Raw genomic sequence first — 15839 nt, forward strand, 5'->3', positions numbered from 1 at the left:
GAAGAGCGCAATGATGGTGCCAACTTGGGCCAGTGAAGCAATGTCCTCCACAACTAGACTGAAGAACAAAAGGACAGCAACTTATCTGTTCCCCTCCCCCAATTTCCCAATAAAATCTTTTAAAAATAAATAAATAAATAAATAAAACATGGTGCCATTTATGTAAGTTAAAAGACACACAAAATAGTCCTCTGCCTTGTTTATGAATTCATATCCATGTGTAAAATACAATCTTTAACAAGAGATGGAAGAATATATCCTAAACTCAGTGGCCACTCTTGGGGATGGAGACAGTAACAGAATCGAGGGCTGGGTTAAGAGAGTTTACTCTTCCTGCAATATTTTATTTCTTAAGGGGAAAAAAAGCAAATGAAGCAAACTGTTAACAGTGCTTATTTTGAGTGCAAATATGAGTGTTCAATATATTACTTTTGTATCTTTCAATATCTTTGGGGACGAAAATGGGGCACTGTAATAAATCTAACCCATAGTAACCTCACAGGGTGATCTGATCATAAATTTCTAACTGGGAAGGTAGGTCATGGTGGGTAGTCATGTAACTTCTTTAGTAAAAGGTTTTTCTCTGCCTTAAGCCAGCCCTGTCCATCATTCTTGTTCATCTAGGTCAGCGGTTCTCAACCTGTAGGTTGCGACCCCTTTGGGGGTCGAACGACCCTTTCACAGGGGTCGCCTAAGACCATTGGAAAACAAAAAGATATTTATATTACAATTCATAACAGTAGCTAAATTACAGTTATAGAGTAGCAATGAAAATAATTTTATGGTTGGGGGTCATCACAACATGAGGAACTGTATTAAGGGGTTGCGGCATTAGGAAGGTTGAGAACCGCTGATCTAGGTTAACACACCTTTGAAACGCCTCTTTTCCAGACCCCTCTGAGGTGTAACCACCCTCAAGAGAGCAAATAATGTTTACTATCCTGTAATCCAATCCCTGCCTCGCTTTCTCCCATCTTCCTTACCTTTCCTCCTTAATTCCAAATGTATAAAAGAAACTGCAAAACTGTCATTCTCCAGAGCATTTTCTCAGGCTGTTGAAATCTTGTTTCTAAGAGTATCCTCTATTTGACTCAAATAAACTCTTAGAAAATGTCAAGAAAGAAAGAAAAGGAAGGAAGGAAGGAAGGAAGGAAGGAAGAAAGAAAGAAAGAAAAAAAGAAAGAAAGAGAAAGGAGAAAGGAGAAAAGAAAAGAAAATGACTGTTTCTGGTCACAAAACCAGACAGCTCTTATAAGCCTTTCTCAAAAATACCCGTTTTACCAAATCCAACCAGGGTAGGAGTTTCTAATAGAATGAAGCCAAGAAGTGAAAAAGGAAGCAAGAGGGTGCCTTTTCACCACCAATTTAAAAATACAATAGTAATTAGGAGGGACTATTAGAACAAGTCTTACTTGTGCTGGAACTAGAACAGGAGTAAAAGCTTCAATCTTGTAATGTTCCTTGAGTTCACTGCCAAGTTCTTCTATCTTACAGGTCAGAACTGAAATCCCAAAGGGGAAACGGTATTGTGTTTAACACATTTCGTTTGCCAAGAAGAGAAAATACAGCACATTGTCAAACATTAAAGCCAGTCATTTTACAGAAGCAGGAAGGGTGCTTAAGACCTCTGGCCAATGTATACTTTCTAAAGCCCTAGCCAATTTCCTGATACTTGGCTGCTGAATCTGGCCTTCCCTGGCCACAGGTGATCACGTGACACAATCCCCAAGAGTCAGCATGGACCCCCTACCCACAGCCTTCCTTTTACTCAGGTTGTCAGTGAGGGTTAGGAGAAGTCCAGGCCAACCTGGACAGCCTTCCATTCTTCCCAAGGAAGAAGCCATAAATATCTCTGTTTCCTTTAATATTTTCATTGGCTTCCTTTACACAGTCCAAAAGGTTGTTACTGGGAAACGGTTATGTGCTTTTTCTTTAACGAAGTAACTTGGGAGACTGAGGGTATCATCTCACGTCTCACCACTAATAGAGACACCCAGAGGACATCCACCAACTTATGTATTCAAAGGCAACCTTGGAACCTGTGGTACAGCCTAGCTGAAGTTTTGCTACTTACTCTACACCCTCCCAGGTCGTTTTATATCCTCCAGAATTTCAAAGGGAAAAATAATCACCTTCTCGAATGTCTGGGAGCTTCTGAAACATTGATTTGTAGGTCCCGGTCAGGGATTCTGAATACCCCAAGACCTTCAGGCTGATGATGCCGGCTCCTCCTCTCCCGGACCAAGACACTCCCTGGGCTGAGCCAAAAGAGGTGACCACTTCTCCTCGGTTATTTCTCAAGTTGTATTTCTGAGAGGGAGTAGCGCTAATTGGAAGCAAAGCAGATTAACATTACTGTGTTCAGACATAAGGAGAGAGGAGTGAAATGAGGCTACCTTTTGGAAGTGGGGATTGGAGCGATGTCAAGCTGGCTTCGCATTTTATAAATCTAATCAGCGTAATGGGGTTGGACATACCATGACCTTTAAGGAATTTCAGGAATGAGGGGCTGAAGAATACCAGGCTGAGCAATACCAAATGTGTTTAGAGGAATTTAGAGACAGAGGCAGATTTTAAAAGGTCGTTCTCCTGGCTTAAAACTAAACAGAGCAAAACAAAACCCAAACTCTAAATTGATTAAAAAGCAAGCTTAAGTATCATTTTCTTTTCTTTCTTACGAAGATTTAGCATTTATTAGTGCATCATCAGAGCCTGGAACAGTGGATAGGCCAAAAGTTGCTGTGCATATATATATAATACCTCACAATAGAGTTCAAGGTAGAAGCAACAAAAAAATGAAGTTAGGTGAAATGAATCAACTTCCCCCAGTATCCTCGGAGGTGGAGATGTAATGAACCCAGTCAGCTGGTGAACAAACATTCCCATTCTCCAAGGCTCAACTGACATGTTCTCACATTTCCACCCCGCCACTGGTAAGTTACACCTCCAAGAACATTCGGACGTTGCTATCCGCTTAGATAACAGTGAGGTCTTCTAATGCTCTGGTTGTGAATTTAACTTACAGAGAGGTCTATTTAAAACAGGCTTCATTTAATGCACGGAAACTCTGCAGGAGCATTTTAGGTGAGCATCACTGACAGTGGAGCCAACATTCCTTCTTTCCACAGAGAAAAAAAGAGCTCAATTAACTACCTCTGTCTCCAGTGCTGCCTCTACCTGAATAATTTAGAAGTTACTTTCATAAATTACAAAACCAGTTTCTGATGTCAGCTTTATTAGTGTGCATTTAAAAATGACAAGGCAGCCTAATGCTGATTTCTCCAAGCCCCTCCCTGCCCGACTCCGAGGACCACCCTGACAGCCAGCCCTGTAATGCAGCGAGACGCTCACACGAGGTCAGCTATAAACAGGTCTACATTCAAAGGATGGCTTGTTCAGAGACTATAACTGCTGCAGTAGTGCTGGCACACCTCTGACAGCCATCTCTGTATACCAGGTTCAAAGATGCTCTTGTAAGTCTAGAAAGTTCGCTTCCAAAACAGTTTGAGAACTCCTAAAGCAGTTGATGGATCACACTAAAGTGACACTGTCCTTCAGAATCCAGTGACCGCTCATCCTGAACGACTGCTATCGCCTCCTTTCGAAAGTGACAGAGCTGAAAAATCTTAAAGTCCTGCGTAGTCCAGAATGCTCCAAAGTGGAGGTGGTGGCACCTCCGGCTAAGAATATCCCTAAATGCTTAACAGTACGTTCCTCAGCCTCATCCCCATCCCAATGCAGCAGCACCTAAAAGCCTTTCTGCCATTCAGCATGGCCCTCGTCTGTGAAATTCTCTCCTAGGAGACGTGTCATTTATAGAGTTCAAAAGATCACATGACCTTTGTGGATTTATGTGCAGAAGTGGCAGCAGGGATAAAATACCAATTAAGTCAGTGTAGAGTCACAGTGATAAGAAAACTCTCAGAAACTAGTTGCAACCTGAGGTGGAACAATAAATAGGTTATACAACATTATGAACAAAGATACATGTGTTTCTTAAAACAAAACAAAACAAAAAAACAACTTTAGATTAAAAAACAAAAGAAACCCAACAACACACGAAGAGAAGCAGGTGGAAGCCTGCTTGCCTCTGCTGGCAGGGCTTGCAGACTCTCAGACTCTGAATAGACAGGTTGTTTTCAGTATAAGATATCAGCTCCTGATCTAGGAAACGAGCCCCAGAAAAGTGGGTGGAAAGTGAGTTTCCTTAATTACTGTAAGAATCAGTAATTTTCCACACAGGAAGAGAGCAGGGAGGGCAGAGAGCAACTGGCCTTCCAGCCGGTTCACGGCGGAGGTATCGGTCCACCCACATGTAATAAGTCACTGTAGAGTTAGCCTCCATCAGATAACCAGAGAAAGGGGAGGGCAGGCCAGCTTTTTGGCAGATGAATTAATTCTCAGCATACCTTGGAGAGAAACTCGATGGCGAGAGGAGCTGATGGGGGCTGCGAGTAGACACCTTCCTTCTTGTTAGGGGGGTTTCTGGGGTGGTGATATCTCGCTTCTGAGAACCCTAGAAACAAAATGGAAAACAAAATCCCAGTCACTCTCGGCCCAAGTTACTAGTAAAGCGTGAAGTTCCTTAGGAAGAAAAGGAGAATGGTGCCCAAATGAAGGGCACAAGGTAAGACTGGGTCTTAAGGCCCCATCTACTGAGCATAATAATCCCACCCAGAAATAAATCTTCAGCAGCTGTAATGCAACATTCATTAGAATACCGTCCCCATTTTGAAGGCAATTTTGAAAAGTGCGAACATTTCCCCAAAACGACTGCCAAGCAGGCAATGTGTCCTGTCAAATCAGTTCATGTGTTCACTTTCTTTCCCCACCTCTCTTTGCTATAGAACAGCTTTGAGTTTTACAAAGCATACTGTTTTGACCTGCAAGGACAATGCATTATCCTGAGAAGGAATGGGACCATGTACTATTTATTCTGGCAAAGCCTACCACGCATTTTCAAAATCAGAGAAGAAAATGACTCCAAGCAGGTAACATGGTGGAGCTCATACTTGCAAACACCTCATGGATGGTGACTTGTTTTTGGTTTTTGCTCATCAACAAGAATCCAACAAGATATGCCCAGAATGGAGGATGAAACCCGCAGTCCAGAGAACTTTTGCTCCCCAAAGTCTAGGCTAACTGACTGACAGAGCTAAGGCTCCTTGCCCAGACTGCAACCAGGAGGCCAGCTAGTCTGCAGAGGCTTTCTCTGCCCTTGGGCTCCTCCTGGCTGTGTATCTGGGTCATGCCACCAAAGCTGCCTACTGGTGAAGACGGTGGGACACACACAAGAGAATAGATTCAAAACCATCATTAGGAGCTGGCATGGGAACAAAAATTTAAAAAAACCCTTATGTTACTACCCTATACGGTAGCCACTTTTCAATATTCCTTTCCAGAATATTAATATTTTTCCTATTAAAAAAATACAAATTTGAATAGGTACAATCTTAGTTTCAACATAAACCTTTAAGTACTATGTATACTGAGTTTTTTTTGCTCTATATTAATTACAAGTGTTTTGCCACATTGTTACAATCTTTATCCTTTTTAGTAGCTGTGTTGATGGAATTGAACTGATGTAATTTACATAATGACTTCTCTATTGCTGGATGTATGGGTTGCTTGTAATTTAGGATGATTATAAATTATGCTGAGATGCGTATCTTCATGCATATAGCGTCTCTCATATTAGCAGAGATTCTTACTAGGGAGCATCAAGGATAGAAAAGATTTTATGGTTTTGATAGATTTTCTCCAACGACTTTCCTGAAAGGCACTTCTAACACACAGGGGGCTCAGGGGCTCTACGGCCAATGTTGTGCAGAGATTATTTCAAGAAAAAGTCTGCCTCCCAAGACATGGCAAGAGGAGGGCACTCCGAGACACAGGAGGCTCATCCCTCACTGTGAAACCTGACTGTATCAACACACCACTGCCGTTCCACTTCTCAGGGATGTACTCACTCGAACAGGCTCATGATGTTCACTACCGACATGACTCGCCGGTTTGTTCCCGTGTAATGAGAAATACAGAGCGCACCGTGTTCTCATTTCCTGGGGTAATCACATCCTCACACCACACAGAACCCATTCTAGCCAAGGATGCAGTTCATTAATTTACTAGAAATAGAATGCTGACGGCATGGGGCCTTCAGATCCTCAGGATAACACATTCTCTCCCGTCAGGCAGGACATGCAGGAAGCTGGATTATAACTAGAAGATTAATGGTGAGCACGGAGGCAGAAGAATAGCTGTCAATTGCACTAGTCAAATATTTAATGGTGATAAGCAAGACCACTGACACTTTCACCTCTGTAACAGAGGTACACCTGCCCCCAAAACCTGACAAGGGTCAGGCAGCCTCACCCTGGCACTATTTGTGTGGAACGGCCAACGTTTCAAACGATGACGCTTATCATGCTGCCACTGGTGCACAGCCTAACACCGATCAGGCAGTTTCCATGCGACGAGTACTATTCTAAGCGTTTTAATGTATCTCCAGCCCAGACCCATACTGCGTCTCCTCTGAGCTTCGAATGCTTATTTCAAATTATTTGCTCATTTCAATCCAACTCACTTAGGTTGATTCCATGGCCACAAATTTTGATTTGTAACTGGGCCTCCCAAGTACTTTTGCAGCAGAAACGGAGTGTCCTTAATGCGGTATTTCAGTCTATACTTCAGCAGTAAATTTGCATCTGACGTATGCATCAGTCTACTGAGAGCAGGGTTACCACGAGTCACTTCCCAAGAAAATGTTCAACTCTGGATGTACTGACCAATCAGATACATTCTGGAGCTGTGAAGCTGTCCATCAGATCAACACAGTGGAGGCCCCAGCAGGTACTGCAATTCTGCTTGATCCTCCCTAGAGAGCCAACCAACGGCCCTCTTTCAGAGGGTCTGTCCTTCAACAACTATTCATGTGTCAGGCACTGAGAAAACGGCAGCGAATAAAGCTTCAAGAAGCCTCCATTCTAAAGGAAGGAGACAGACTAAAACAAAGAGTAAATACATAACATGTCCCGTGGTAGTTAAGTTCTATGGAGAAAAGTAAAGCAAGAAAAGAAGATAAAGGAGAGAAAGAGGAGGGTGCTGCTGTTTTAGGCAAGTTTGTTCCCTCTGACAAGGGGATGTTTGAGGTGGGCACGTTTGGTGTCCGAAGAACAGCAAGGAGACTAGGGTGAGGTGCGCGGAAAGAGGATGGAGGGAGCAGGGGCAGCTCAGATAGAACCTCACACACCCAGACTCGGAATGTTTTTAGGGAAGAGGGAGAATTAGTGGAGAGCTGTGAGCATAAAAAACCTGGCCCGGCTGTCATTTGAAAGGAGCACTCTGGCTGCTGTGTGAACTGGTTAGAGGTGGACAGGTAGACAGAGACCAGGAAACCAATTAGGCTGTCCCTCTCGTGCAGGAGACGGTGGTGCTGGGGACCTGGTGGTGGCAGTGGAGGTGGTGAAAGGGGCCCGGATCCTGGAAGGAGGGCTGAAGGGACTGGCGGATAAGTTGGATGTGGCGTGTGAGAGGAAAGGAAGACTCAAGGAGGTCTCCAAGGTTCCTGACCTGAGCAAATGGAAGAATGGAGGTGCCTTTTGCTGAGATGTGGACTCTAGGAGAAGGCCATCTTTAGGGGGAAAAATCAAGTGTTGATTTTATAATCAACTTAGTAAGCTACAGAAAATCTCATTATTTCCTCATTATATGCATCTGGTTTTGTGTTAGCAACTGCCCAGGGCACATTTCTAGTTTTTCCCTTCTCCATAGACACACTTAAACTACTTAGTTTATTTCTTACAATGTAATTTACTTTGAAAAATTAAGGCTCACTCCATGTTTATGGATAGCCACAAATTTATTTTGTATACAGAGTAACTATTATTACTGAATACATTACTTTGGGCTTTGCACTTTACATACTCATTTTATGTTCAAGCCCTCTGAGATAGATTTATTATCCTTTGGCTGTGAGCTTCTGGAGGGCAGAGCCCCTCCATGTCTTTTTCATTCAATGTCTACCTAGTGTCTAGTACAGCCCCTGGCACATAGTAGCTGCTCAATAAATGAATGAATGGATCCTAATTTTATAGGTAAAGAAACTGCAGCTCAGGGAGATAAAACAACTCACCCAAGGTCACGCAGGTCTTCTGACTCAGGTTTTGAGGGCAATTGCTTTTTTACTACCCTACTCCCTCTCCTACACTGGGATCCAGCACTAGAATTGGCTTAGACAATTATAGTACCTCCACTTGATACAAAACTGTAACCATTAAAAAAAGAGTAGTTATGGAGGAGTTGTATTTATAAAAATTTTATGATATGCTAACTGAAAAAAGCAAGATAATTCAATCTTCATAAGTCCTGCCATTATATAAAAACACTTATGCATACAAGTGGGAAAGAAGATGTCTTAAGTGGAAATGTGGTAGGAAATATTGGAAACTGCTTGAGTGGTTAATTTTCTCATTCAAAGCTTCAAATGTTGTGATGTTTTTAGAATAAGAACAAAATGCTAACTGTAGAATGCCATTTTCAAACACTGTGAACTTACCTTGGAGGGTGTGGAATAGGAATTCAAAAGGGTCTCCTCTTCCTCCTCCACTTCAATCCTGGAAACACTGCTTAAGAAAAACAATAGACTTCTACCCAAAACCTAAGGCAGGGGTTGATTAAATAAGAAATCTGAGGGGCGGCCCATTAGCTCAGGTGGTTAGAGCGCAGTGCTCACAACACCAAGGTTGCCGGTTTGATCCCTGTATGGGCCACTGAGCTGCGCCCTCCACAACTAGATTGAAGACAACTACTTGACTTGGAGTTGATGGGTCCTGGAAAAACACATGGTTCCCCAGTTTAAAAAATAAATCTGAAAATCAGGTACTTTGTCTGATTTGTTTTAAAATCGCACATGCAACTTTAGACAAATTATAAAATAGAGGATGTTGCTTGGGGCAAAGACCTTCCGCAGAAAAGGATACAGCTCTTGTATGGAAACAATGTCTCTAGCTCCCGCGTGCCTACTGTTCTTGGAGGCTTGATGACGGGCTCTGGAAAATCTTTTGCTCAGAAACTGAGGAATAAAAGATAATGATTATTCCAGTCAAGTATTAGAGATGTTTTCCACAGCGTGAGGTAATAATGGGCATTTTAAATATAATCAAAGATACAAAATTCCTCAAAATAAGAATTAAGTTAAAAAGATATACATGGGCCGGCTGAGTGGCACAGTTGGTTAAGAGTTGGCTTAAGAGCGCGAGCTCTGATCAACAGGGCCGCCGGTTTGATTTCCACATGGGCCAGTGACGCTGCGTCCAAACTGAGCTGTCGCTGAGCTGCCAACAGGTGCCAGGATGGCTCAGCTGGTGTAACAAGATAGCCTGTTCGATGGTGGGCTACGTGCACCAGCAACTAAGACTGAACTTGGCACCTTGAGCTGAGCTGCCGCCCAGATGGCTCAGTGGATAGGGTGTGTGCTCTTAGTAACAAGGCTGCTGGTTCGACTCCCACGTGGAATAGTGGCTATGCCCACCCACAACTAAGATTGAACATAGCACCTTGGGCTTAGAGGCCACGAGTTGCCGACGGGAAGCCAGATCGCGACTGGTGCTCTCCATAATGAAGATTGAAGAACAACAACTTGGCTGGTCTCCTTCCCCAATTCCCCAACACTGTTCCCCTCCCCTAATTCACCAATCAAATCTTAAAAAAAAGGAAATACATGATAGACTAAAAATAAAGTCTTATTCTGTGAAACAACAACAAAAAAAGACTTATTCTGTGACTATTTCTCTACAATGCATAACCATTCTCATAATAACACTAATTATCTGTTGCTGACCTACCACCTGCTGGGCAGTCTTAGGTGATTTACATTTATTTTCATTTAATTCTTACAATAACCCTAAAAAAATATGGATTATTAGAACCACTGACAGAAGAGGAAACGGAGGCTTAGAGACATTATTAAGTAGTTTGCCCAAGCTCACATTGGGACTGGACTAGTTCTGATTCCAAAGCCCACACTCTTCTCAATATATCATACCTCCTTTCCTTTACTGCACAGAGCAGCAATGGAGAATTACACGATGAGTTTCCTTATACTGTGTTCTCACCTCATGCTCAAAAGAGTTCAAGGTCTCTGCCGTGACACAATCTTTCTGTGTGCTGGTGCAAAAGGCAACGAGCTCGTCCACCATCCCTTCCTTGTTCTGTCCATACAGAACGCACAGCTCTGCCACTGTGGAAGGAAAATTGGACAAGTAAGAATTTCATTTATTTCTTGTAGCTTTCACCTTGAAAAGAGAAACTAATCCTCTTTAGTCAATCCATATTTATTCAGCACCTACTAGTGCCAGTGTTCTAGGCATGAGAATACAGCAGCGTGAGCAAAACAGAGAAACAATCCTTGTCTCCATGAAGCTTACTATTGGGGGGAAACAGAAAATAAGCAAGCTATGTAGTGAGGTATTATAGATGATTAAATGTGTTGTGTAGAAAAAGAAAGCCAGGAGAGGGATCAGGGAGTTGGGGGAGGGGTTGGCAACTTAAAATACAACAATTAGGGAAGGCCTCGCTGAGAAGACATTTAAGTAAAGACTTGAAGGAAGTGAAGGAGACTGGCAGTGTTTAGGGGAAGAGCTTTCAGGCAAAAATCCTGAAATCTGCACAAGATCGGCGAGGCCACTGTGGCTGGAATACAGTGAGGGAGGGGGATGCAGACGAAGGGGTGCAAATTGTTGGCATTTTAACTACCCTAGGTAGTACTCTGAGCAAGCTGGGAAATCGCTAGAGGGTTTGAACAGAACCGAACATGATCTGACTTCCATTGACTGGAGGGGGCAAAGGCAGAACCAGGGGGACCAATGAAGAGACGCATGGTAAAATCCGGGTGAGAGATGATGGTAGTTTGGCTTAAGGTGGTGGCAGTGGAGGGGACGAGAAGTGGTCAGAAGTACTTGTCTGAAGAAAGAGATGATGCTGTGTTTTTAGCCTGAGCACGTGGAAGAGTGGAGTCACTCTATAAGCTGAGGTGGGGAAGACAGCAGGAGGAACCACTCTGAGGAGAGGGAGGAGATGCCAGGAGCTTGGTTCTACATGTGTAGAGTTCGAGGTGCCCACTGGACATCCAACTGGAGACGTCCCTTAGGCAGCTGGCCAGGTCAGCCTGCAGTCCAGACAAGGGGTCTGGGCTGAGCTATAAATTTGGGATTCATCAACAATACAGGGATGTCAAGCCAGGAGACCAGTAGAGATCACCAAGGAAGTGAGAGTATTTTTTTTTTTAATTAGAGGAGATAAACCAGTTTTATTGTCTATCATGTTATATAAAAATCTAAAAATAATAAATTTGTAGAGAAGAAAATGAATAGTAAATAAGAGGGCAACAGAAATAATTTAAATTTGAATTATTTTCCATGATATTAGGATGAAAACCATTTCAAAGCACATGTCTAGTTTCAGAAGTTTTGTTCACTGGCCAAAGCAAGGTGTTCAGTGTCTTATCTGCTCTACTGGCTCCTGATGAAACTTTGAGATCTTCAAGAAAAGTAATGTACTCCCGGGGCTCCAAGGCTATGCTGAGCTCCACCAGCTCATCCGCAAAAGTACTGTCAACTTCTCGGTCTACAAGGAAATCCACTAGGTGGTCCTATAAGGCGCAGTCCAGGGAATCTGTGTTGAATGTGTAACTGGTGTCCTTCCATTCAGACTGGCTGGTGGACTGAAAGCTCACTTCCCTGATGGAGCAAATGTCACTCTCGTCCTCCTCTTCTTATCCAGCTTCATCTTCTGGATAGTGCCAGCCCAGCACAAGGGCCTTCTTGCCTCCATTCTTTATAACTTCAAGAAATTGGAAGGGGATGTCGATTCAGGATCCTGTCCATCATCATGCTGACCTTGGGGGGGCTCCTCCTCCCCATCAAGTGTTGGTGGGATGCTATCGTTCATGTTGAAAGTGACATTGATCTTTTCTCCAGCAACTTTCAGCACTAATCTGGCTTCTGTCCCATTCACATTCAGCTTCCAACCTCCAGGCAGCTTATGCTTCTATATCTTCTTTTCCCTCTTAATTTCATCACTCAGGAATTCCACAAAAGCTTTGTCCCCATCGGTGTGCAGCACAGATCCTGCGCACACACACACACCGTGGAGCACAGCACGGGATGCAACAGCGACCACAGAGCGTAAGGTGGGGCTAGGCAGCACAGTGGAAGTGAGACTATCTTGAGGCTCAAGACAGGAGGGGGATGAATCTGCAAAGCCCAGGAAGTGGTGATAAGCAAGGTTGGTGAACAACTAGTAGTGTCTGAGAAGCTAAGAGAAAAACGTGTTTTAAAGAAGACATGATGAAGTGTCAAATGCTGCTGATAATTCAAGATGAGGACTGCAAATTCGCCACTGACTTTGGCCAGGTGAAGGTCATTGATGACCTTGAGCGAAGCAGCTTCAGTGAAATGGTGGAGATGAAAAAGCTGATGGACATGGATTTAAGGAGGAAAAAAACTGAAGACAACAAGTATAGACAACGCTTTTGAGATCTGTTGTAATCCGGAATGAGAGAACTGGGGTGGGAAGTGGCGTCAACAGGATATTTTAAAGGCAGGAGTAAGAACCACATTTCTATGCTATTAGGGAAAAAAAATCTTAGAGAGAAAAATACAAACTATGTAAGAGGGAGAATTACTGGAGTGATGTCCTTAAGAAGGTGAGAAGGAATGGGATTTAGGACTCAAGAGGAGGGTGAGGCTTTGGCAGGGAACATAGAGAATTTATTCATTGTAATAGGGAGGCAGGCAAGGTCTTGAGCAGACACAGGCAGGCAGGAAGAAGTAATGGTGATAGCTTACAGAAGTTTTCTAATTGCTTTTATTTTTTTCAGTGAAACAGGAAGTTAAGTTCATCAGCTGAGAGTGGGACAGAAAGATGTTAAAGGAGGAAAAGGTGGAAGGAAAAGTCTGTTAGAAGACTCAGAGTGAACACACGAGGGAAATAGGTTATGACCGTCAGGAAATATTAAAGTCCCATTCAGGTTAGTGATTATGAATTCAAAGACTAGAATTCCAAGGTCACTGCCAATGTAGTCCTAGGTGAGAGATGGCAGCAACTGGCGGCTGAAGCCTTTACAAATTTGGTTCACACAACTAATTTCTCTTGTTTTGACTTCAAGGTCACCAAATACATTCCTGACTACAACTGGGTTTCTCAGTCTCCTTTTAGGAAGAGAATGCACTGGGCATAAGAACTTGGGAGTATTCTGGTCTCTCATGAGACATTAACATGCTAATCAACATGGAATTAACATGTTAATATTTAAAAGGTTCAAAGTGTTGATGTATGATTAAGGGGGGTGCACATTCAATCCATTTCTAAAACTGAGAACAGAACGCTACATCTCCCCAGATTTTGCTTCAGACAGGTCCTGTCACTGCCCCAGAGCCTGACCAATACAATGGACCAATATGCTAGAGCTCTGGACTTAGGGAAAGGAGACCTGGGTTCACAGGCCAGTCAGGCTATTAACTCTCGTTTGTTTTGTTTCTCCATCTGTTAACAGCTGACAAGCTCCCACAAGGGCCTTCCAAAGCCACAATTCAATTTTAGGAACCCACCTCATGGGACTCATGCGCACGGACTACCAACCACTTTGATGAGAAGTGATGGCGCAGCAGAAGTTTAAGGTGTGGGCTAGAAAGGGAGCAGCCAGGAATAAAAAGCTACACTTCCAAACCCCCACACCTCTTGCTTTGTTATAGAGGCTTAAACAACTTCCAAACTCGGAGATGCCACCAGGGCCTTAGTGGGAACCTAGCACTTCCCAATTCCACCTTTCTGAAACCGTGTTGATTTAAATTCATGCTTCAATATTTTCTTTTTTTTTTTTTGAGTTGGGGTCCAAGCAGTACTCTGAGCATTTCAAAGTCCCCACATCCCAAACCTCAAAACTCAGTCTGCTTCTTCATCTCACACCCACTGAGAAGACTGATTTAGGGTAGGTGAAACCTGGAAGCGCTCCCCTTTGCGTTCTAAGCGACTGGGAACACCCAGCCCAGCGCAGAGCTCGGCCGGGGTCCGGGAAGGGGGCGAGGGACTCACATTTCTCAGTCTGAGCCTCCTCACACTCAAGGCCGAAGATCTGCAACTCCTCCACCAGCTGCTGTGTGGTCACGGACATGGTGGCTCAGGGGAGTGGGGAGGGTCGACCCAGCTCCGACCTTGGTCCAAGGAACCCACGGGCGTGGGGATCGACGAGCAGGAAGAGGTCCCTGTGATCCTTTCGCTCTGTGGGGGACCAAGACGGAAGGTGACCAAATAGCCCAAGACCTCAGGAAGTCAGAAGGCCCCAGCCGTCAGTCACGAAAACGCTTTTTAAAAAAAATGTGGGGGAAGCCCCCAAACGCCCGATGGAAGGGAACAGACGTCTCGAGAAGTCGCTCTCTTGGGGAGAGCGTCCTACTTCCTATAACCCTAAAAGCTACCGCTGAGCAGCTTAAAAGCCGAAACAGAACACAGCAGCCCGCAAAAACCCGCCAAATGGTTTGTGCAGCGCGCGCAAGCGCGAAACCAGGGTTCAACCCCACCCCTTTTCCCTCTGCTTCCTTCTCCAGGTTCGCGGACTCCGCGCGCACACGCGCGTTCGAGGGCGCGTGCGCAAAACTACAACGCGCCCGCTCGCGCGCCCGCACCTGGCGGGCGCTGTGCCCTACTGCGGCTGCGCAGTTGTCTCTCGCAGGCAGCGAAAGCGGGGCGTGGTACCTGACGTACCCGGCTCTTGGGCACTGAAACGCGTCACCATACCAGCCTCGGATGCCTGTTTTCCGGACACCGCCTGCTTGGCAGAGGTCCATGACGCACGTGCGTCACCCTTTTGTCCTGTGCCTTGGTGCGCAGGCGCTGTCGTATACAAGCCCTCAAATGTCCCAAACTTTCTGTGCCCTACCCTGGAAAGGAAGGTGTGTCTTCCCTTTGATGCCCTCATCATCTCTGCACTCGATGTGCCCTCGTTCATCTTAAAAGGGTGGCTCCGTTAGGGAATCTGGTTGCCATGGTTATCATCATAGTTATCACCTTGGTCCCAGCCACAGTGATAGGTCTGTTTTTCTGGATCAGGAGCATTTTGGTGGAAAAGGAGTGGAAAGGGAACACATGACTTAGTTTTGGACCTTGGGTTTGGATGCCTTTGGGAATTCCAGGTAGAGGTTTCCAGTGGGCGATTGGAAATTTGGGAGTGAAGATAAGTCACTATGGGGGAAAAGAGCTTAGAGGTAAAATGAGAAGAGGCCTTCCCTCAGGAATATCTCCTAATTCTTTGAATCAAAATCTCTATTGGCTCAGCTTAAATCAAATGACCTTAGGCATCACACTCCGCTAATGGTATGGTAGACTGATAGACTGCCTAGAAAAGTTCGGCAACAAATGTCAGGAGCCTTAAAAAATCTTCATTCCTCCTTAACTTAGCATTTCTTATCCTAAGTAAAGCAGCCAAAATCCAGACACAGGGTTATGTACAAAGATGTTTGTCATGGCCTTGTTTATAATAATAATAATAATAATAATAATAATAATAATAATAATAATGGAAACTGTGAACATCCAAAAGTAGGGGCTGATTAAAGAAAGTAACAGGGGGCCGGCCGAGGGGCGCAATGGTTAAGAACTGGCTTGGGACGCCAGAGGGCCCCGGTTCGGATCCCACATATGAGGGCGAGTGATGCTGCCCTCTACAGCTAAGATGCTGAACAACAGCTCAACCTGGAGCTGGGCTGCCATGAGTCGCCGGCGACGGCATAGGCTGCAGCCCCTGTGGCAGTGGGTTGCCATGGGCTACCGTGTGTAGTTAGCAG

At 44.4% G+C, this 15839-nt stretch overlaps 1 protein-coding gene and 1 pseudogene across 4 annotated transcripts in view; both read right to left on the bottom strand.

Moving 5' to 3' along the window:
- Positions 1 to 14827, bottom strand: part of POLA2 (DNA polymerase alpha 2, accessory subunit) — a 29421-nt gene extending 14594 nt beyond the window's left edge. For 3 of the 4 annotated variants that reach the window (XM_019645593.1, XM_019645591.1, XM_019645594.1), the window contains exons 1-7: positions 14092 to 14625; positions 10113 to 10237; positions 8979 to 9070; positions 8555 to 8612; positions 4410 to 4516; positions 2133 to 2326; positions 1413 to 1501 (exon numbers count right to left, since the gene is read on the bottom strand). In XM_019645593.1, the coding sequence (XP_019501138.1) occupies positions 1413 to 1501; positions 2133 to 2326; positions 4410 to 4516; positions 8555 to 8612; positions 8979 to 9070; positions 10113 to 10237; positions 14092 to 14170 (744 nt within the window). In that variant the 5' untranslated portion in view covers positions 14171 to 14625. Of the gene's footprint in view, positions 1 to 1412; positions 1502 to 2132; positions 2327 to 4409; positions 4517 to 8554; positions 8613 to 8978; positions 9071 to 10112; positions 10238 to 14091; positions 14626 to 14760 lie in introns of those variants that run through there. The other variant, XM_019645592.1, reaches the window with a different exon arrangement.
- LOC109384133 (complement component 1 Q subcomponent-binding protein, mitochondrial pseudogene) lies at positions 10786 to 13621 on the bottom strand (annotated as a pseudogene).
- Positions 14828 to 15839: the final 1012 nt, after the last annotated feature.

Source organism: Hipposideros armiger, unplaced genomic scaffold, assembly GCF_001890085.2.
Source record: "Hipposideros armiger isolate ML-2016 unplaced genomic scaffold, ASM189008v1 scaffold_93, whole genome shotgun sequence".
In the NCBI taxonomy this organism is placed as follows: Eukaryota; Metazoa; Chordata; class Mammalia; order Chiroptera; family Hipposideridae; genus Hipposideros; species Hipposideros armiger.